Below are 22944 nucleotides of genomic sequence, written 5' to 3' on the forward strand. Positions count from 1 at the left end.
TAATCTAGGTTTTCTAGATTAAATCTAAAATTTAGATTTTAGAAAAATGGCGGCAATTTTGGTCACCAGGGCACATTATCAAATCTCAGGTTTCTGGCTTCTGCCGTCTTGATTGACATTCGGCGTCAACTCCAGGGGTCAGGGGAGGCCTGGGTTTGGAGGCTTCCCCTTCATTGTGGTTTCTAAGCGTCTTCTTGTCTTTCTGTCTCCAGAAGAGGCTCTCCCGCTGGCCCTGGCCCTGTTTGCCTTCCTTGGCTTCATGCTGATCCTCGTGATTGTGCCGTTCTCCATCTGGAAAATGGGTCAGCTGCTCCAGTACTCCTGCTGCCCCGTGGTGGTCCTCCCAGACACCTTGGTAAATAAGCTTCCTCTTTCCTTGCAGCATGACGCTGATCAGAGGGCTGTACCTTAGGCCTTAGGTGGGCATGGCATGCTTTTTGTGGGTTTTTTGGTTTTTAGAGAAGAGCACCTGTCTCAGTCTGTATTGCTAGAATAGAATATCACAGATTGGGTAATTCATAAACAATAGAAGTTCATTTGGTTCTGAGGAAAATATGACCTTTGACCTTTGGGTTTGACTTTATTTTGCTTAACATAATATTCTTAAGTTCCATTCTTTATGACTGGCTGAAACTCCATTGTGTATATATACCACATTTTCTTTATCCATTCTTCCATCGATGGACACCTAGGCTGGTTCCACAGTTTGGCTGTTGTGAATTGTGCTGCTATAAACATGGGTGTGCACGGATCACTATAGTATAACAACTAATTCTTCAGGATAAATACTGAGGAGTGGTATAGCTGGGTCATATGGTGGTTTCATTCTTAGTCTTTTGAGGAATCTCCGTGCTGATTTCCGTAGTGGCTGTAGTAATATACAATCCTACTAACAGTATAGAAGTGTTCCTTTCTCTCCATGTCCTCTTCAGCATTTATTATTGTTTGTGTGCTTGATGTTGCCATTCTAACTGGAGTGAGATGAAATCTCATTTTAGTTTTGGTTTGCATTTCTCCAATTGCTAATTATGTTGAACCTTTTTTTAATGTATTTGTTTGCCATTTGCATTTCTTCTTTTGAGAGATCTGTTTAATTCATTTGCTCATTAATAAATTGAGGGTTTTTTTTGGTGGGGGGGAATACCAGGGATTGAATACAGGGACACTCAACCACTGAGCCACATCCCCAGCCCTGTTTTGCATTTTATTTAGAGACAGGGTCTCACTGAGTTGCTTCGCACCACGCTTTTGCTGAGCTGGCTTTAAACTTGGGATCCTTCTGCCTCAGCATTCCCAGCTGCTGGGATTATAGGCGTGCACCACAGAGCCTGGCTGAGTTTTTTTGATGCTGAATTTTTTGAGTTCTTTATATATTCTGGCTTTTAATCCTCTGTAAGAAGAAGCAGCACAGTTTTTCTCCTATTCTGTAGGTTCTTTCTTCCCATTCTCAAGTCCTTTTACGATCTACATCAATCCATTGGTGAAAGTAGAGCCCTCAGCTAATCATCTCTCAAAGGTCCCACCTTAAGGCTGTTGCCTTGGGAATTTAGTTTGCAATACATGCTTTTGGGAGAACATATTCAAACCACAGCAATTTCTAATCAGAGGGTCTAGGAGAGATCTCCCTTCTCCAGGGTATAGGCACCTCCCTGAGGCCACCTCTGCTTTCTCCCAGGACCTGGCATGAACACAACCTGGTGTTTGCCCAGCCCAGGATGCTTGCCATTTCAGGAGTCATACACAGTTTTTCTCTTCTGAACTGTCCTGCTGAACCTTCTTGGTCCCTTTCTACAGTTCCAATAGTGGCTACATTCAATAACATACTCCAACTCAATATATTCAACTGATCCGCCAAGGGCATCAGGGTAAAGAGCATGTGTGGGAACATGGGAAGTCTGGACTATGCTTTGTCTTTGGTGGGGATGGCGTGGGGACATGGGGGGCAATTTGGACTTCATAGTGACTCCCAAAGACTAGGGGTCCCTGCCGGTGTTCCTAGCTCTGCACTAGCCTAGGATTCTTATTCTACTCCAGGGAACACAGAGCACAGGAGTGAGTGTGCCCGGGGCCATGGTGGGGAGAAGCAGAAGCCAGCAGTTCCCACACGGTGCATCTGGCCACCTCTCTAGATGCCTCCCTGGATATTCCAACTTCTATTCTGTTTTTTCCCCCTGGATTTCTAAAGTGGACAAATTCTCTGAGTCAATGCATTTCCCCACGGTGCTGTGTGAGAGATAGATCATTAGTGTCCATTAAATCCCAAACACATTCTGGAGCCGGGCGTCACTACCACCATCCCCCTTCTCTCAGCAGAGCCTAGCTTCTCCGACAGTTGCATTGTTTATACATAATCCTCCAAACTGTTAAAAAAAAAAAAAAGCGATTTCCAGCCAGCCTTGCAAAATCCACTCATCTTGCCAATTAAACTGTAGAAAATTACCAATCGGAAATCCTTGGCAATTCTCCAAAATGTCCTTCCAGGTTTGTGCTTATTTTATCTGTGTGGGTGAAATGTTACATGTCTATATCTACAATTTTACAATTGGGATGGCTGCACTTTGAAATGTGCCATGAAGAATTCCTTTCCATTAAAGTTTATATCACCATGTAACAGTCAAAGCAAAAGTACCCATGCAAGGACAATCATGTTAATTCGGTCCAGTGTATATTCTCTATTTAAAAATATAATTTTTCCCCATGTCTTTCATCCATAGTTGCTTCCCAGGGATGGGGCTTTGGTGCTAACGGGTCTTTCTTTCCTTTCTGTGACTGACTTCATTCTTTCTTTTCTTGCTGTCATATTCTACTATAAGGTGGGTGGCAAGCATAGAGATGGCCCCAAGTTAGTAACAATGGACCACCCCAAATGTGGCCTTGTGTGCTTCACAGAAAGTGGCATTTGTGAGTTCAGATGCTTTTGGGGATCAAATAGGTACTGGAAAAAAATGTCAATGCAGTACAATGACCATCACTCAATAAGAAGAGGTGATGGACCCAGGGAAAATCATTCCATCTAAAGAAAGCAGCTGCTTTTTAGCTCCAGAAGGTTGCCACAAAGGTCTGAGCCAGTGCTGCCAGACCTCCAAGATTCATTTATTTATTTTTTGCAGTGCTGGCGATCAAACCCAACTAGACATGCATTTTCCCACCAAGCTACACCCCAGTCTGAGATCTCCAAGTTGTAAATAGGAAACCTCGAAGTCCAGATCCTTATGAGAAATCTCATGATTTTTAAATATTGAAAACATATTTTGGAGGGCCTGGGTTGTGGCTCAGTGATAGAGCACTCGCCTAGCATGCATGAGGCACTGGGTTTGATCTGGCACCACATAAAAATAAAAACAAATAAAATAAATAAACTACAACTAAATTTAAAAAAAAAATGATAACACATATTTTTAAAATATCATTGGAACCTTGCTTGAAAGTTAGTTCTAATTGTGCAACAATGTTTAAATTTTTTTTCAGGGGTACCGGAGACTGAACTCAGTGGCACTTGACCACTGAGCCACATCCCCAGCCCTATTTTGAATTTTATTTAGAGTCAGATTCTCCCTGAGTTGCTTAGCACACTGCTTTTGCTGAGGCTGGCCTTGAACTCGCAATCCTCCTGCTTCAGCCTTCTGAGCTGCTGGGATTATTTAATTTAAATGTTTTAGAATTGTGCTGTCCTTTAAAGTCATGTGTGATAGATTGGGAGGACAGTACAAAAGATTTGAAAAATTTTAGTAATTTTTTACTGCATGTTAAATGACAATATTTTGGTGTATCTGTTAAATAAAGTATATCACTAACAATAACTCCACCTATTTCTTTTTACTTTTTAAAATGTGCTTCTAGATTTTAAAAATTGCATATGCGGCTCTCATTGCTTTCATTGGACAGCACTGCTCTAGGATTTAAAAATAATCAAGCAAACCACTACAGGTTTGGCAGTCAGGGTCCTGAGAATCTGACTAGGACCAGCAGCAGTGAATTGATGGCTGCTCCAGGCTAACACTCCTGCTCAGAGAGCCCTTCTTGTATGATATCTTTTCTTATTGTCGGTTGGACACCAAGAGTAAACCCCTGAAGCTGCCTCTTTAGAAACAGGATCAAGAGTGATTGGCTGGATGATGCTGATGTCTAGGAGACCAAGGTGGTGGAAACCATCATGCCTGTTCATTTGTGTGCATGTACTTTAGGAGTGATGACCAGGAGGTCAGTGGAAGGTAACTATAGAAGAACACAGAGAATTTGTGGAGGTGAGCATACTAGCAATGAAGTCCCTTTGAATAAATGGGTATCTGCATGTTTGCAACTAGCAATGATTATGCACCAGGGTCTCAGGAAAAAAAATATGACTAAGAAAGAGATTGCATTTATGAGCACCTTCTCTGGACTTGGCACTGTGATAGTTGCTGTTCATGAAGCATCTTAGACTAGTTCATTGTTCTTCAGCTCTTGGTGGAAAATGGTTAGTTCCCCCCCACCCCTGCCCCCCGAATTCTGGAATTTTGGAGCACTGACGCATCAGGGCCTTGAGGGAATAGCTTGGCAGTGAACTGGGAGATGACCTCAGCAAATGCTGGAAGTCACTGATCTAGGGGTTGGAATTGTCTTTGGGATTTTTTTAACAGCTTGAAATTTCATCAAATAATTGGGATTTTTGTGACACTCTTTACTCTCACTACTTTCTATTAGTGACATCTAATCATCGATGAAAATTAATTTTCAGAAAGTAACCAATTCACCCCAGAAGTTAATCAGCTGCAGAAGGGAAGAGGTGGATGTCTGTGCCACAGCTGTGCTGTCTTCTGAGGAACTCTTCAAGGCCTGGATCTAGACCTGAGGAAGGGCCCACAGACTGGCCTGCAGGACACAGGACTCGTGAGGGGTGAGGCTGTGTTCCTGTTTTCCTCCACGGATGAAGGACAAGAGAAGTCTGAAGAGCCTGCCGTGTCCATGTGCGGGAGCAACTGTCAGAGGCTGAGTGTCGTGCCAATGGCACTGGTGAGAGTTCAGGAGATGTGACTTCCAGACCCAGAGCTGACATTTGCTAGCTGAATGACCCTGGGGAAAGTGACTTCATCCCTCTGGTTCTCAGGTTTCTCTTCTGCAATGGGGATTAACTACGCACCTGTCTCTGCTCTCTGTCTCTCTTTCTATGTATGTAAATACATTCAGCCCTTGCAGGTCTGCGGGTGGCATTCATGCTGGGAAAGGCCAGCGCTCCTGGAGAGCAGGATATAAATGTGGAGTAAGAAGGACCAAAGGCCATACGTGAGTTGGCTTGGGCTCCCCGCTTTCCCAGAGGAAATGGAAGAGGAAAGGAAGGATGGGAGCAAGTATTGATCTCACTTCAAGCCAAATGCCTATGCAGAGGTGGAGGGCTCAGCTAGCCATGGTGGGTGACCTGGAAGGCCACAGCCCCCCAACGTAGGCAGTGCACCAGTGCTGGGGATCCACAGAACACCATCAAGTGTGGACTGAGTGCACATCCTGAGGACGGCCGGTAAAATGTGTGTGTGGTGTGATGAGAGGGCAGGAGGTGGTCGGTTCCAAGTGTAATGTTTGCAGCATCTGTTTTTCCTGTGGCATTGTCAAAGTGCAGAAGTAAAAATCAAAAGGGGTGGTCTTTTTGGTTCCTGCAAAAAAAAATGGGCTTTGGGGTTTTAGTTACATCACCAGCCTTGGGTCCAGAGAAGCGAAAAATACACACAGTTCTGGCTTCATGCTTCAGCCCATAGTCACAGGCTGCCTGCTTTGGGGACAGCTTCTACTGCACAAGAGCTCCAACTGACTCAGGTGTCAACAAGATCACCTGACCAGGGCACTCTTGGTTTTTCCCAGAGGCCCCTTTCCATAGGATTTATGTGGGGACTTCCTTTTCCTTTAGGCATTCCACTCAGAGATCCAGACTCTGCCTCTTCTACTCTGCTTTTCCTGTTCTCAACTCTGGAAGCCACTACTCTCTCCTCTCCCCAACCAGGTGAGAGAGAGCCTAAGACTAGAGGAGTGGAGGGAGGAAGTTTCTTGAGGAGTGAAGGATTGATTGTTGATCAAGACCTGTACCTTTTTATTCCCCACTCCCTCCCAGGTCTGGAGCCTCTGAGTGGGTTCCTCTCTACCCCCACTTCCTGGCCCTTCCAGCCAACCTGTGGTGGGGACAGTCTAACTGCCTCAACTAGTTGTCTTCCCCTTTGTAACACCACCACCCCACCATCCTCTCTCCACCTGGCAGGGTCTCAAGTAGATTGGGCAGGGCTGTGTCCAAGAGTGAGATATCCTAAGTGCTTTGCCTTTATGTTCTTCTTGTTGGTTTGACTCCTTTATGTGTGAATTTTATACTGTGCCTGAACTGGAATCATGTTCATTTTATAAAAAATAAAGACCACATGACTACATGGGTCATACTTGATCCTTCCTCTTCCCTGCCTCTTTAATCTGTATCGTCCCTCCATCACCTGACCAAGCCCAGAACCAAGAAATGACCCCTGACCTCCTCTGCTTGAATCTCTCACAGGATTCCATCCATTTTTGCTAGTCTGTATAGGTACATGGAAATTTCTCTCAATTCTTTGTTGTCTCCCCATGTCCCCAACACATGTGTTTATTGAGCCCCAACCATGCACCAGGCACTGAACTAGTTCTTGATCATAGAGGGGCTGCCTCCTCTGTAGCTGAAGATTTCCTCCCTCCTGGAGCCTCTCCCTTCAACTAATTTATCCCTGTCACTTGGTCCTTTAAGTCAGGACGTTCTAATAAGTGGACGTGGGGTGCATTTAATGATAACAGGACAAGAGCTATCAACTGGGATTACTCTGGTGAGCCAGGAGTGAGGTCACCCTAGTTATAAGGCAGAGCTCTGACTTCATGCTTCTTCTGGAAGCTTTAGCCTTCCAGATGCTCAGTTACCAGGCCCAGGAGCAGGCTCAGCACTAATGCTGGCTTTCCTCTCACAGCTGTCATTGAGACCTACAGACTTCTGGGGAAGAGTTGGAGGGCACTGGGTGTCTGTGAGTAGCCCAGGGTGGCTTCTTTGGTTTCAGTGATGTCTCTTGCAGCTTTTGCCACTGCCCTCCTAGGAGCTGTCCCTAGGATGCCCCAGAGTCCAGCCCAGCTGTCCTGATTTTGCCTTCAGGGAACATCTCCCAGTGTCCAATGAAGAAACCCTATTCCATGAGGCTTATGTTCCAACAGGACAAGGGAAGAATACTAATAATGCGATAATAAAGAAGTATATTATTTAGTGAATTAGTATATTGGGAGTTTATGAGGCTTATGGAAAAATGAAAGGTAGAGTAGAAAATGGAGCCTGGCAGCCGGTTGAAGCTTTCTCAAAATGAAAGTGAACTCAAACAATGGAACCTAAGATATCTGTTGGGTAAGTTTTTTTCATAGCCATACAGTGTGACAAATTACCAGTGATTCAATAACAAAGCAATTTGGCAACAAATGTTTGGAGGTATGTAGACTAATGCAAAAATGTTGTTAAGTATTTGCATTGTTAATATTATTGATAGTTCATTTAAAAATGTTATTCTCCTAAATTATCAGTTAGAGCAAGAAATAATTGTTTATTTTGTTGGGAACCTAGCTTTCAGGATTAGTGAAAAGGAGGGCCAGTTGTTGATCTCACAGTTTGAATAAGAACTGTATGTGGTTATGACTGAATCAAAAAAGTTAATATGTAGTCATGCTTGCTTAAAACAGTAAATCAAACGTATTTTGGCTTTTTATTCCCCACTGAAACAGCCCGTTAGAAATGTCACTGCCAAAATGCACCCCGATTCCCAGATTTTTGGTTTCTGATGCTATTTTTCTACAAGTCTGGGGGCTGAAAGGTACAAGGTAATTCTAGAACACCTATAATTTGTTGGATCATAAAACAAAGCTTTAAATGATTGAGTCATTCAAACTTATCCACAACCCATCTATACAAAATGCTCCTACTAGCTAAAGGTTTGGCAGTGGGAACATCAGGAGAGGGTTGGCTGGCATCAATTGGTACAATACATTTGAATTCATCAGTCCCTAATGATATCCAACAAGAGCTGACAAGATGAATTTTCAAAAAATAATTGAATAGAATGTATTTCAGTTGGGTTGGGCTTATTAACTCATTTATTGTGTCAATAAAAAGTACTAGTAAATGTAAATGCACAATTCAGAACGTGTTTTCTCCTTCACCACCAATCTCTGGCCCCAGTCACTGCCCTCTTCCACCTGAAGGTCTGTACAGCCTCTCCAGAGGCCATCTCTAGTCTGCCCACGCCTACATCGTGTCCTGCCAAGAGGTTCTATGGCAAAGTTCTTTTGAGTTCCTTTTGTAGACACTCTCTGCCACTCCTCCCCATCTCTTTAAAAAGGGTGTCTTATTTCCTCCATGCCTTATTTCATCCTTTGGCCTTTGACTATGTAAGTGCTGATCTCTTTGAGTTTCCAGCGTCAGCTTCTGGGGCCACCTGGACGGGAGGACCTCATGACGTCCGTGGGTGTCTGGCGCCACCTTGTGGTGAGTCCTGGAAAATTCCTTCTGCTGTTTCCAAGCGCAGTGAAACTCCCTGGGCCTCCGGGATAAAGGAAGACTCTGACCATTTTTCCAAATGAGGACTCAGTTGGAAAACTCCCACGGGCTCTGCCTTTAACAAACTTCCATTGTCAGTTGTGGAGTCGAGACGTTAGTGGCCTATCTCTTCCCTCTGTGTCTGTGTTCTATCTGTCCCTGGCACATTGGTGGCTTCACAGAGTGCCTGGCTCGCCCTCTGTACTGTGACCATTCCCAACTTCTTAAAAAAAGAAGAAGAAGAAAGAAAAAAAAGACTTCTTTTGATGTCTTCCTTGCTGTGTGTCCTATTTCCAACCATCCTGGGCCAGACTGACTTTCTTGGGGGTGTTCCTCTGGCTACGGATCACTAGGGGGCGCCACTGTGACACCTAGTCTGTGAAATTGGGACCAGAAACATCAGAGCTGATCCCAAACTATGGCCTTCTTTTTCTGGCTCCTGGGACCTTCAGGTCCTCAAATCCTGGACAAACCAAGTGAGTCTGGAAAACCCACGCCTGCCTGAGGTGGAGAATGAGGCTCGCAACTGGAGGACAGCGCTTCCTCTCTGCCTCCTTCAGTGAGAGGCTGGAAAAACTGAGCAGGCTGCCCTCTCCCGCATCTAGGAGCGAAGTCCAGGCCCCCAGGCTGTGGAGGAGGTTCCTGGTCTCTCCACTGCACCCCATGGAGGACAAAAACAAACAATCCCCCCTCTCCCTTTTTTTAGTTTATTTTTCAGAATCAGCATTCTAACGTTTGAATCACATCGCAAGTTTGGAATAAAAATTCCAAACTTTTGCTTTGATGTTCACCTTACCTGTGCAAGTACCCATGGGCTTTTAATACTGGGTCAGGAGAATCACCTCTTAAGGCCTCCATACCCTGTCCGTGCTCTTCCTAAACCACAGATGGTCACGCCTGGGCACCAGTGTGGTTACTGCCACAAGGGCTGATCCTGATCCCTGCCAAAGTCTGGTCTTGGATGGGTAAATGCTTGTACTCTGCAGAGTGAATTGTCAGCTAGTGTCAATGTTATGTAAGCAGCTATTACTCTCAGAGCCCAGCACAAGCCCCAGCCAAGCACCCTGTTAGATTTAGTTCTCCCAAATCCTCAGACCCCAGATACTCTGTTGCAGCCTGAGTCCCCACCCCACCTTAGGCTTCCCTGCCTCCAGGCTTGTCTATCCTGACAGTTTTCCTAGCCTCAAGTCTGGATCTTAATAAACTTGTTACTCCTGCAAGGCTTGAGCTGCCCCTGCAAACTGTCTACCTCTTTTCTGAGCTCAGCAGTTCTAGGGGTCTCGGGCAGGAACATGTCTTCACAGCACGACAAAATCGTGTGACAGTCCTCCAGGGCATCAATGATAAGGGATTGTTCACCTTATGTCCCCGAGGGCCTCTGCATCATCTACTGAAATATATAAATATACATATTTACATAAAATGTGTAGCCTTTACTGGCATAACTAATAAGGATCTCCAAGGGTCCCAAGATGACATGCTATCCTTACCACATTGACAGTCAGCCAATATAATTTACTAGCTATTGGACTCACTTTTGGACCTACTTACAGTAAACTGCTTATCTTTGTGTTTGCAGACGCTCAAAGAAAAATCTCTAAACATTGGTTCTTTATTTGTTGATTTTTATGGAAAGGCACACAAGAGGCAATTGATGTCGGTTTTTAAATTCACAAATGCAGGGTGTTTTGTCTGTGCTCTGTAGAAGAACTGGCTGGCAGCTTGACAGGCTAGGTGGGCGGATGATGGTGCTCTTGTTCATCCTTTTCACCTCCTCCCACCATCTCTCCCTCTCATCCTTTGCCCTCTCTAAACCGGAGCATTCAGTCTGTTTGGGGGGCCTTTTTGTTGGGTTCCTTGTCCTGATTTCTTAGTGTTATTTGCTGCTACAATCAACAATGAAGAGGTCTTTAAACATATGTTGAGAAGAAGAATTGTCATTTGGGTCCAGAGCAAAACATGGGCACCCTGGCACAGTCTGCATGATACCATTTACTATGCTGCCAACAGCAGAGGGCTAGGAAGGGGATTTGTGGGTGTGTGTGTGTGGGGGGGAATGCAGGAGCTTTTGACTGAATCATTTTATGCTCCATGTTCTGGAGAAGGCAACATAGCAACATAACTTAGGGTTCACCAGTGGGTGGAGAGTCAGCTGTGGATGGGAGCAGCAGAGGGCGGGGGATGGGGAGAGCTGGGAACACAAAGAGTTCTGGGCTGAGAAGAATTCTGTGGTCTGGATTGAGCTCTGGGAAGTGACTAAGACTCTCTCCTAGTGTCCACTCCTGTCTAGGACTCTAAAAACCGATCTCTGTTTATAGGGGGTCAAGTCTGGAGGTGGAGCACAGGAGGCCATTAGAGCGAAAGCCTAGTGCAGCCAGGAGAAGGACCCACAGAGAGAGAGAGAGCCCAGGGGAGGGAGTGGGGTGCTGAGTCTCCTCCCTTGGATTTCTGTTGTTTGAAATTTAAGCTGTCAGCTGCACCCTCTTGGGGCAAGTGATGAGCCAGAACACTCCCAGCCTCTACTGAGGCTTCCTGTTTCTTAGGAGGCCGGCCCGGCCAGTCTCACCACCTGTCCCGGTTTCCTAACATGTGCCTTGTGCTCTTTCCTCTCAGTATCAGTGCTCATCAGGCATTTGGGCTTTTCTCAGGCCAGAAGGGTCAGCCAGGGCTTGACTTTGGTCCCTGGCCAGCATTTCAGCTGCTTTCAAATGTATTAAGAGTGGCCATGAAGCCTGTCCAGGAGGATTGCGTGCATGCAGTCGGAATGTGGAAGTTGTCACTGGTCAGCTACTCCACTCCAGGACTCTCGCAGGTGAGGACACAGAGAAATGATATTCTCAACCTGCCTCTTCAGCCTCCATGAGCCTCTGGGCCTGGCTCTGGCTGCTTTGGTTGATTTCAGTATTGTTCATCTGCGTTCAAGTTTCTGCCTTCCTGGGTCCAGTAAAATGGGAAGCACAATTATTGTCCCACCACTGCCTGAACACCTTTAAAACTGGTGCTGGATTGTGGGTTACCGGCTATGCCTCTGAACCCCCAGGCAGATGGGAGTTTTCACCAGAGGGACATGACAGTTCCCCCAACATAATGTCATTGGGGCTCACACTGCTGAAGGCTTTCATTGGAACAGGCATGAGGTGGAACTGCCTCAGTTTCCCTGGGTGAGAAGTTAAAGAATAAATAGATGTTAAAGAATAAATAGCCCAGAGAAGATAGGAATATCTGCCCCTATTTTTCTACTCCCTGAGCTATTTCCTGAGCTAAAAGAGCTCATAACCAAATCCTCCTCTTCTTTTTTTTTTTTTTTTTGGAGGGGGGAACTGTGGGGGGCAGAAAACACCTCCACACATTTTAAAACAGTAATGACAGTCAGAATCATAACAGGAAGTACAGAGCAGTTCATTCAGCTAGTCACGCATCCTGGAAATACTGCTGAAGCACACCAACTGTAGAGAACTCCATTCTGAAAATCTCACAAATTTGACTAATGCCTGTTTGGTGTTCCAGTTTTATACATCAGGAATAATATGTGGTATGGGTTGAATCTGTAGCAAAACTTCTTCTTTTTTAAAAAAATGACATCCTGTGGTCTCTTTTGCTTTATTTATTTATTTATTTTTACCATGAGTACAATGTACACCGATAAAAAAGATGTACGTTGCATGTATCTGTGATAATAGCCATGGCAAAGGCAGTCTAGGCATATTAACAACAGACTTATCTATGGAGCAGCACCTTATGTAAGATGCATTTTCCTCTAGAGCCAAGCATCAAAAAATTCACCCACATGAGTAGATAAGTGGCCCTTAGGCTCACAGACAGTCCAGCACTGGGCCCTGAAGCAGGGGGCTTCTCACCTACATAATTGGCTCAACAAGGGGAAGATTTCCATTTAACACCACAGAAGCTGACATGTAAATTGGGACCTGATGCTCCACAGTCTAGCTGTATTAATGTCACCCTTGAAACCCAAGTTAATTTCAGTGACATCTTTCTTTACTCTGGTGGCAAAATGTGCTTTCTGTCGGGGTCCATCTGACAAGCTTGGGTAAATATTTGCATGGCAAGTGGAGACATGTTTTTAGGTTTTGCTTGAATTTAGCCATTCAAGATGTCTTATAAAATTGTCCCCTTCGCTCCTCCTGAAAAACATAGAACAAAATAATGATGGAAACCTTGGAAAAAACTGATGGGATGACCTTTCCTTCCTGGTGGCCAGGGGCTTACTAGGCTGTGGCAAGCAAATCACAACTTCTTCCTCTGGCCTGATGACTCCTCAGATTACAGTGTTCTCCTCTTCTCCCATCGCTAGACTTCTCCAAGGAGAGGTCAGAATTTCTGCCTCCTTTTCTGTACCATCACACATACTCCTAATCTCTTGGCATTTAATTTTAACTCCTACTTTATTCAAGTGATGCTTTTGAAGAAAGCAGATCAGATGGTAGAGCCTAGACCTGGTGATTTTTCCACAGCCTCGTGGTAGGATTTAACCCATGTGATCATTGTATTTGTGTTGGGCCCTCTGTCCACGTCCTAACCTTGGAACCTGTGAATCTGTTGCCTTACATGGCAGGGACTTGGCAGGTGTGATTGAGTTAAGAATCTTGAGATGGGGAGATTATCCTGGATTATCTGAGGGGACCTAAGGTAACCACGAGGGTCCTTGTGAGAGAAAGAGGGAGACAGGAGAGTGTCACATCAGAGATGAGATAATAGAAAAAGAGGTAGAAATGATGCAAGGTCATGAAGCAGATGTGGGTGAGGCAGGCATCCCCCAAATGTGCCAAAGACAGTGGTATTCTTGGATATATAGACCTAATCTATGAATATTCATTGTGGAATAATAAGTGTGGGGCTATGTGCTAAGAAATGCTGGCAGCCTCTAGAAGCTGGGGAAGGTAAGGAGTGGATTTTCCACTGGACCTCCAAGTGGAACACAGCCCTGCTGATAGCTTTGTGTCTTTTTTGGGTACTAGAGAATGAACCCAGGGACATCTTACTACTACATCTCTAGTCCAGGATCTTACTAAGTTGCCCAGGCTGGCTTCAAACTTGCGATCCTCCTGCCTCAGCCTCCTGAGTTGCTGGGGTTACAGGTGTGTGCCACTTTACCTGCCTCTGTTGACATCTTGATTTTAGCCCCATAAGGCCCACGCAGACTTCAGACCTTTAGAACTATAAAGAATACATTTGCTTTGCTTTAAGCCACTAAGTATATGGTAATCTGTTAAAGCAGCAATAGGAGAAAACGACAGAGTGTTCAAACTTCTCCCAAGAGCGTCATAGCCAAACAATAGAAAATTTCTGCTTTTCCTGCTGTCCTTTTCATTCTGTCCTCCTAAACAGGGGAATTTTAAACCTCAACCCTCTTCTCTTGTCTTGCGTCTAGCACTTTCATAATGAATATTGACAGAATAAATCTAGATGTTTAAGAATATCACTGAATTTTGGACCCTTGGGGACACCCACATCACCTAAACCCCTCCTTTAGAGATTCTTTTTCTGTTCACAATCCCAGAGGAGTGAACAGCAGGCCACCTGGCCCCACATCAGTCACATCTGGCAGGTGTTAGGGTCTGCTCCATCCCTAAGGGAGCTCACTGAGAAGCTGGGCTGGCTCAGATGAGACGTGTTGGGCTGATCAGATCCCTATTCTGAGGATTCTATTAAGTGATCAAGATTTCCGGTTCATGGTTGGCACTGGAGTAGGAAAGCTGTGGTAGAGTCATGTCTGGAGTGGCAATTGAGGCTTACTGAAGTTAGAGAGAAGGGGACATTCAGAGCTGGCTGACGGGGAGGGTGGACAGGAACAGAGGGAACTGGAGAAGCTGAGGAGCCACTCAAGGGTGAAGAGGTGACAGTCTGTACTTTTATAGTGTGGGTTTTGTCTTCTCCTGGGCCCAGAGTTTTCTGTAAGTGGCTGAGATGGTTTAAGACCTCATAAAACCTTTGTCTAGTTTGCATGCATTTCTGTTGCTTGCAATCCAAAATTCCTGACTAGAATCTCTGTTTGTCCGTTGATGAAGCCAGAAACCTGGGGGTGGGGAGGGAGATTTGGCTTTGACTCTCCTTCCCTTCTCTCTTGTTCTGGGGGCTGAATACAGGAGAAGGGGGAGAACCCTAGGAGGTCCTAGGCCAAGTGGCTTTTGTTTCTATGTCAATAATAGTTTGGAGTGATTCGAGACATTAACTTTTTTTTTTTTTTTAAGTTGGTAACTCAAAATAGGGAACCTAATGAGCATTTGGATAAAGGACACATAAGTCACCCTCCAGTGGAAGGCACGGAGATTCTTTATTAACACCAACTGCAAAATACATTCTTAATCATGATTTAAAAAAAAAAAAAAGATGATGTGGGATTTAAAGTAGGTCTGGCCTAGATAGAGCTCCTCAGGGCAGAGTATGCAACTTATCCACCACCTACTTGTGGTACTTAGTTCAACACCTGGCATCTATTCATTTTTTTTTTTGCGGAGGGAGGAAGGTACCAGAGATTGAATTCAAGGGCACTCAATCTCTGAGCCACATCCTCAGCCCTATTTTCTATTTTATTTAGAGACAGGGTGTCACTGAGTTGCTTAGCACCTTGCTGTTGCTGGGGCTGGCTTTGAACTTGTGATCCTCCTGCCTCAGCCTCCTGAGCCATTGGCATTATAGGTGTGTACCACGGCACCTGCCTCTATTCATTTCTTCTACAACCTTTGTTGCATGCTGAGGCACTAAGCACATAAGCAGGCATTCAGTGTATACATATTGGATGAATTAAGCTGTCTATACATCATGTTCTGAAAATTGTTCATCTAAAAAGCTCCAGATTCGCTTGCCTGACAATTTTAGCTTGGGAAGAAGAGACAGTTTATTTAGAAGTACCACCATTTTCTATTTGCCCATGAAGAAATTCATATTTTGAGCAAGTCTTGAATTATGATAGTGATAATACTTAATAAAATTATTAATCTTAATAAAAACTCATAAAAATACTTAATAAAAATTGTTGTTATTGGATGGATCCATACAAATAAAATTGTCATCCTTGAGCAATTAAAAAAGGGATGTCCCTTAATCAATTTTTTTTTTTTGCACTGCTGTGGATGGAACCCAGGGCCTTGCACATGCTAGGTAAATGTTTTGCCACTGAGCTACATCCCCAGTACCACCCCCCCCCACTTTTTAAAAAAAATTACATATGCTAGGCAAATACTCGACCACTGAGCTAAATCCCCAGCCCTCCTTAATCAAAATTTTAAGGATAAGTGCCATTTTAGTGTTGGGTTGTATGTGTTCCTTAGTGAAGGTACTACCCTTAATCTTCCCTATGGATTCCTTTGTCCTACGAGATGAGACTCAGTGGGGTCCTGGATCTTTGATAATGGGAAATAAACTCTCTCCTCTTTTTTGGCTCATTTCGGAAAAAAAAGAAGAGGAAATCTATGGTAAAATTGCTCCTTCTGGAGATTCTGGGAGCAGCGGGGTAGAAATCTTGCAGGTAGCCTGCTTGGGTTAGCACACAGCGGAGCATGCTGTCCATGGGATGCCCTCAGGTTGGCCGCAGCCTGGCTCTGTGAGAGCTGATTAGGATGTGGAGCGGAAATGCAGGCTTGTTCATAGAGCTTGTCTCACCTCTGCCCCTCAACTCTGCCTAGGCCCATTCCTAAGTGTGGAAGTTCCGATTGTTTTCTCGGTAACAGAATCCCATTCCTTGTCTGTTTTATTTTGCCCTTATCCTCACATTTCTTTGAATGTCCTTTCATGGGACGTCTTGATCTGCTCCCAAAGAAATGCAATTATCAGAAATCAACCTCTCTCACCCATTTCTGCCCTAAGCAGCTTTTGCCCACTGGTGAATTTCACATTGTACTGAGAAAGTCAGCAACTAATACTAATAACAATAAAATATGTTTGTATTTTTAGATGACTTTTTCCACTGGGGACTCCCTGGTGAGAGCCAGGCGCTGAGCAGAGTGAGGGTGTATATGAGCTGGAAATAGAGAGCTGAAGCCTTTTCTTGACAGCTAATTTCCATTTTTTTGTGTCAAGGGGTGTGTGCCAGTAATTGGCATGCAGATTGTGTCTGATGGGCCTGTTATACAGAATAAAGGAATCTGCTCCTTAGAATAAGCCAACCCCAGGCTGATGGATGGGGCATAAGGAGGTCATTGCGAAAGAGAAATTGTGTGTGTGTGTCCCTGTGCGTGTGTGTGTGTTTCACAAGAATTCCTACCCCCTCCTCTTTCCCTCTTTATCCAGCAAACTCTAATCTTTCAAATTGCATTGAGACAAATGTTGCTCCGTTTCTCTCCCTCTCTCTGTTTTTTTCCTTGAAGAGATATTTGATGGAACCCACTCTAGGTTTTAATAAAGTGTGGGGGCAAAGGAGAAATTAAAGCAGTGTCATGGTTTGTTAGCAGCCCAGGATCGTCCAGGATGGGCCCAGGCTACAAATTATACTCTGGAATTAATTGGCAGAAGGTAGCTCTCCTGTCCATCATCCTTAATCCAGCAGCCATGGGACAGCAACAGGAAAATGTGGCTGTTATCCATCTCTTTTTTTGCTTTGTCTAAGTCATTGGTCTGATTAGTTGGTTTTCCTTGGTCCCCACCTCACCCATCCATTAGCAGGTAACAGCTATCTGCTGTTACCTCTTAATGCTAGGCATCCTCTTAAGGGAGGCTGCTCCCAGTTCATCTGTCCACCTTGGGAGACAGGGGTCATCAAGAAGGCTTCCCAGGGGCTGGGGTTGTGGCTCAGTGGTAGAGCATTCGCCTAGCACATGCGAGGCCCTGGGTTCCATCCTCAGCAACACAAAAGAATAAATAAGTAAAATAAAGGTATTGTGTCCAACTACTACAATATATATATATATTTTATTTATGTATATATATATATATTTTTTAAAGAAGGCTTCCTATACCTATGGGAAGCTGCAAGAGAATTTAACTTTCTTTTTCATAGCTATGTTGAAATTGAAACCACTGCAGAGTTAACTCTTTAAAATTTTTTTTGTTGTTGTAGTTGGACACAATACCTTTATTTAATTAATTCATTTATTTTTATGTGGTGCTGAGGATTGAACCCAGCTCCTCGCATGTGCTAGGTGAGGGCTTCACCACTGAGCCACAACCCCAGCCCCAGAGTTATCTCTTATCAACACAACATATGTGGGTTAGACTACTATCTCTAGGATGAGTTTTAAAGAAATATAAAGAAGAAAATGGGAGAACCAGCCAGCTTGCCTGTCCATGGTTCCTACTCCCAGATGATAGTAGAGGATGTTGGCACTTTCTTGCTTGTTTGGGATGTGCCAGAACCTTGGTCTCAATGACATTTAGACAGTTTGGGGAGTTTCTTACTGTCAGCCCACACTTAGCTTCCCCCAAGAGCTCAGACCCCTGCCTCTTTGTACAAAGGAGAAGATGTGTTTGTATTCAGTAGATCTGACTCTGTCTTTCTTAAGCATTCTTGCATGTCTGACCCCAGAAATCTTTAGGATTGTACCGTTTCAAGTTAGAAAGGAGTAATCTTTTCCTGCCTGGTTCTTTTCTCTCTGAATACAAAAATTGAGTTTACCTTGATTATTAAGATGAAGTTTTGCATCTCACTCCAGTAAGATTGGCAGCCATTCTGAAGTCAAACAACAACAAGTGCTGGTGAGGATGTGGGGAAAAAAGTACACTTGTACATTGCTGGTGGGACTACAAATTGGTGCGGCCAATTTGGAAAGCAGTATGGAGATTCCTGGGAAAGCTGGAAATGGAACCACCATTTGACCGAGCTATTGCCCTTCTCGGACTATTCCCTGAAGGCCTTAAAAGAGTGTACTACAGGGATACTGCCACATCGATGTTCATAGCAGCACAATTCACAATAGCTAGACTGTGGAACCAACCCAGATGCCCTTCAATAGATGAATGGATTAAAAAAATGTGGCATTTATACACAATGGAGTATTACTCAGCACTAAAAAATGACAAAATCATGGAATTTGCAGGGAAATGGATGGCATTAGAGCAGATTATGCTAAGTGAAGCTAGCCAATCCCTAAAAAACAAATGCCAAATGTCTTCTTTGATATAAGGAGAGCAACTAAAAACAGAGCAGGGAGGAAGAGCATGACAAAAAGATTAATATTAAACAGGGACGAGAGGTGGGAGGGAAAGGGAGAGAGAAGGGAAATTGCATGGAAATGGAAGGACACCCTCATTGTTATACAAAATTACATATAAGAGGATGTGAGGGGAAAGGGAAAAAATCAAGGGAGAGAAATGAATTACAGTAGATGGGGTAGAGAGAGAAGATGGGAGGGGAGGGGAGGGAGGATAGTAGAGGATAGGAAAGATAGCAGAATACAACAGTCACTAGTATGGCAATATGTAAAAATGTGGATGTGTAACCAATGTGATTCTGCAATCTGTATTTGGGGTAAAAATGGGAGTTCATAACCCACTTGAATCAAATGTATGAAATATGATATGTCAAGAGCTTTGTAATGTTTTGAACAACCAATAAAAAAAGATGAAGTTTTGAACTTTTATTTACAGTATTTGTGGCCCTCCCAAAGCTTTATGTCCTTGTGTATGATAGGACTTTTGACAATAAGGTGTGGGAAGCTTTTATAAGGACCTTTCTTTAAAAATATTTGAACAGAATATTATAATATTTAAAAAATTATGGTAACTGATGCATAAAACATAAGAATCGTTCATATTAATGGGATACCATATACCATTTTGACACATGGATTCATTGCATAATGTTTAGATCAGGTTAAAATTTTAAAAGAAAATAGATGAGTCTCTCATAGAAATTCTTTGCTTTCTTATATTCCATTAGATAATTCAATGTGTCATTGAGGTTCTAAAACCATCCTTTTGTCTTTTGATCCAGAAGGAGTTATCTCTTCAGGCAATCTTCCCCTAAGGATGCTGTAGGTGGTAATAGATGGATACAGAGGGCTCAAAGTCATCTTTGGCTTAGTCCTACTGCATTGCTTGGCTCTGCCATTACTTCTTGTATCGCTCACTCTCTGAGGTGTGGCCAGAGTCTGCTATTTCTTTTTTCACCTCCAACAGCATGTAGGAGAGATACTGCCCACAGTGGTTCTGGAGAGCAAGGAAGTAAGAGGGAGGTGGAGAAGAGCAAGGAATTGGAGGCTTAGGAATGGGAAGGAGAGGAGGTGAAATAAAGAGGAAGGGATGGAGATAGGACATGGAGAGGAAGACGGGAACAGAAAGAAAAGGGAGCTGCTCAGCTACCTGCTCCAGAGAGAGCTGGCCCCTCTCCAGACTCTCTGGGGAGTCCCTGCTGTCCTAGGATGTTGCTGCTGAGCCACCTTTGGGGGTTTGGAGATCCATCAGAAGGAAATAGTTGTCTCTGCCATGATTTCTTTTCACTCTGACAGCCATCTGCTTTGCCTTTGCCTGCTGAGTAGAGCCACTTTCCTTTCTGCCAAGTACACCAGACAGTGCATCGTCGGATACTGAGTTCTCTCTGTTTCTCTCATTCAGACATACCAGCATCTGGGAGTGTTTGCTTTACCATTGGAAAAGCATAGAAATATTATTTTTTTTTGTGAGAGGAGGAGGTAAAAGAAGAAGAGGAGGAGAACAGATGGGTACAGTTGTGTCTACCCAGGTCATTGTCCAGTTAGCTCAGGGGACTGGGAGTGAGGCCTCATGGCTGGACTGGGGGTTCTGCAAGACAAGGGGATCCCTTCTGAAGCCTGGGTCTCTCTAGGCTGCTAGGCCCAGGGCTGAGGGGTGGAGTGGTCCATGAGTTGATGGAGATGCTCAATGAGGCTCTGGGTACCATCTAAGCTGCTTTGGGGACCTAGATGAGGAGGAGCGTCACAGAGTTGGTAAGGAGAATCACTTCTCCACTTCTACAAGGACCCCAGAACCTGGAGGGCATCTGAGGAAATTTGTCACCATTCTGAGGGATGGAAAGCCCAAGATCAGAGTTCTGGTGGATTTGGCCTATGACAAGACCTATCTCTTGGTTCACAGATGGCACCTTCTTGCTGTGTCCTCCCACAGTGGAAGTGGTGAGAAGCTTCCTTAGGCCTCTTTTATAAGAGCACTAATGTCATTCATGGAAGCTTCTCCCTCATCATGTGATCATCTCCCCAAGCTCTCACCTTCTAACGCCATTCCCTTAGGGGTTAGGATTTCAACATAATAATTTTGGAGCGACACAAACATTCAGATTACATTATCTGAGGAACAGGACACTTGTCAAAAGCATGGGGTCCCTTTCTAATGAGACCTCTTCCAGTGGACTACCATAGGCTTCTCAGAGGACAGACTCTGTGTTTGATGTTCAAACCCTGCTTCTGGATGGGGAGACGACTTCTTCTCCTTCTCCTTCTCCTTCTCCTTCTCCTTCTCCTTCTCCTCCTCCTCCTCCTCCTCCTCCTCCTCCTCCTCCTCCTCCTCCTCCTCCTCTTCTTCTTCTTTTTGAGCCTCCTTCTTAAACATCCTTTCCCCTGTGTTCCTGGGAAATAAAAAATCTTGAACAAAGCTCTTCAGGGTTCAGGTTGGCAGCATTTTAGGCTCTGTTGTTATTTCATGTTCCTCTTCATCTTCCTCCTGGCTGCCATGACTATTGGAAACTCTGGATGGAGCCAAGACTAGCTCAAGGCTAGCCTGCGGGAATTCGAGGCAACTTTGAGGAATCTTTGGGCATGTAATAAAAGGAGCCTTTTCCTTGGGGGAATATCCCCACACAGGGTGCAAAGAAAAGTGAGGGGAACACAGGCTGAAATGACCCCCTCAATCCCCTGCCCAGGGGCCTTGTATAGAACCAACTTAAAGGGATGCCACCCTCTTCCACTTTCTTATTGTTAAGGGGACTGCCATTGTCGCATGATCACTATGTCTTATTTTCAATATGATCTTATTAACTACTTTGCATTGAAAATTTTCTACCTTTGTGTTTGCCATAAGCATGTGCTTTAAAACCTAACTTCCTAAGGGTATGAATTTATTATTGCTTTAGCCATATGGCAGTTGGGTTTTAACTGAGAAAAAAATACTTCAATTATTACAACAGAAAGACTTCAGTATAGGAAATTGTGTAAGCCAATGATAGAGGAGCAGAAAAGAAAAGCAGTGGATGAGGAAACCAGAAATTAACACCCCTAGTTTGGAGGAGAAAAACGGACAAGAGATGGTGTAACCAGCGACCATCATCATGCTAATGTGAGGCTGCAAATGTAAGAACCAAGAGCAACCACCCAGGATAGGAGCGTGGATGGAGAAAACTCTTGGTTCTCCTATAGCATAATTAGGCTGCATACTGACTCTAAAATCACCCTTTTCTTATCTTCTTATTTCCAAATCATAAATGTCTGCATATTTTGAACCTGTTAGTGATATTTTCTGTTACTTAGAGACAAATATGTCTGATGCAATATTTATCCAAGTCCTAGAAAAGTCTATTTATAATAATATTTGCATTACATTAAGTATCTGCACTTACAGTCAACCAATCCTTTGAAAGCTGAGGCCACAGTGACCTCTGGCCTGGCCTGTGGGTGCAGCTTCTGTTCCCAGGCCTGCAGGGGAAAGCTAGAAATGCTGGTCAGTGAGAGAAGCTGCTCTGTGGGGTGGAGCACACTGGGATTCAGTTCCAGGGTCTCTGCTGGACACCTTGATTGGGAGGCTCATTCAGCAAACCTAGCCTCTATATTCCTGCCAGGGGTCCCCAGGGACGTCACTTCCATTTTCTCTTGGCCTGCGTGCATGCAGGGCTCCCTGATTGACCCGCACAATATAAACACACAGTTATAGTATTTATCCTGGAAACTCCCCTGAGCCTTAAACTGAACAGTGCATTCAAAGATCTCCTCTCCTTTGTCTCTGGTTCTGTGATCTAAGAGAACCAGTTAATGAAAAGAGAGGTTCCTTGAGGCAAGGCCCCATGTCCTGTCTTTGCTGAGATTTGCCAATGGTGGTTGATTTTGCTTGTTTATTGGGAGCTCCTATGTGGTATCTGTGGGAAGTGTGTCTTGCAGATGTGATAGACATTCGTTAAAAGAATTATTTAAATGTAAGTTCATTTTGCCCACCTCTTCAGTTTTGCTTTGCACAAAGTAGGCTGAAATGATTCTTAAACTTGTGGAAATTGGTCTGGCAATAACCAGAGAGTAAACACTTTTGGATGGATTCTGTATTCTCTTTCACCTTGTGTGTGTGTGTGTGTGTGTGTGTGTGTGTGTGTGTGTGTGTGTGTGTGTGTTTTGGAGGGTACTAGGGATTGAATTCAGTGGCACTGAGCCACATCCCCAGGCCTATTCTGTGTTTATTTAGAGACAGGGGCTCAACAAGTTACTTAGTGCCTTGCTTTTGCTGAGGCTGGCTTTGAACTTGCCATCCTCCTGCCTCAGCCTCCCGAACCA

At 44.2% G+C, this 22944-nt stretch overlaps 1 protein-coding gene across 1 annotated transcript in view; it reads left to right on the forward strand.

Annotated features, from left to right (window-relative positions):
- The window catches only part of LOC144373922 (inactive N-acetylated-alpha-linked acidic dipeptidase-like protein 2), a 235088-nt gene that overhangs the window by 8527 nt on the left and 203617 nt on the right, over positions 1-22944 (forward strand). The window contains exon 4 of the mRNA XM_078036896.1: positions 213-355. Coding sequence (XP_077893022.1) covers positions 213-355 — 143 coding nt within the window. The remainder of the gene's footprint in view (positions 1-212; positions 356-22944) is intronic.

The sequence above is a fragment of the Ictidomys tridecemlineatus genome, unplaced genomic scaffold (genome assembly GCF_052094955.1).
Source record: "Ictidomys tridecemlineatus isolate mIctTri1 unplaced genomic scaffold, mIctTri1.hap1 Scaffold_527, whole genome shotgun sequence".
Classification (NCBI taxonomy): domain Eukaryota; kingdom Metazoa; phylum Chordata; class Mammalia; order Rodentia; family Sciuridae; genus Ictidomys; species Ictidomys tridecemlineatus.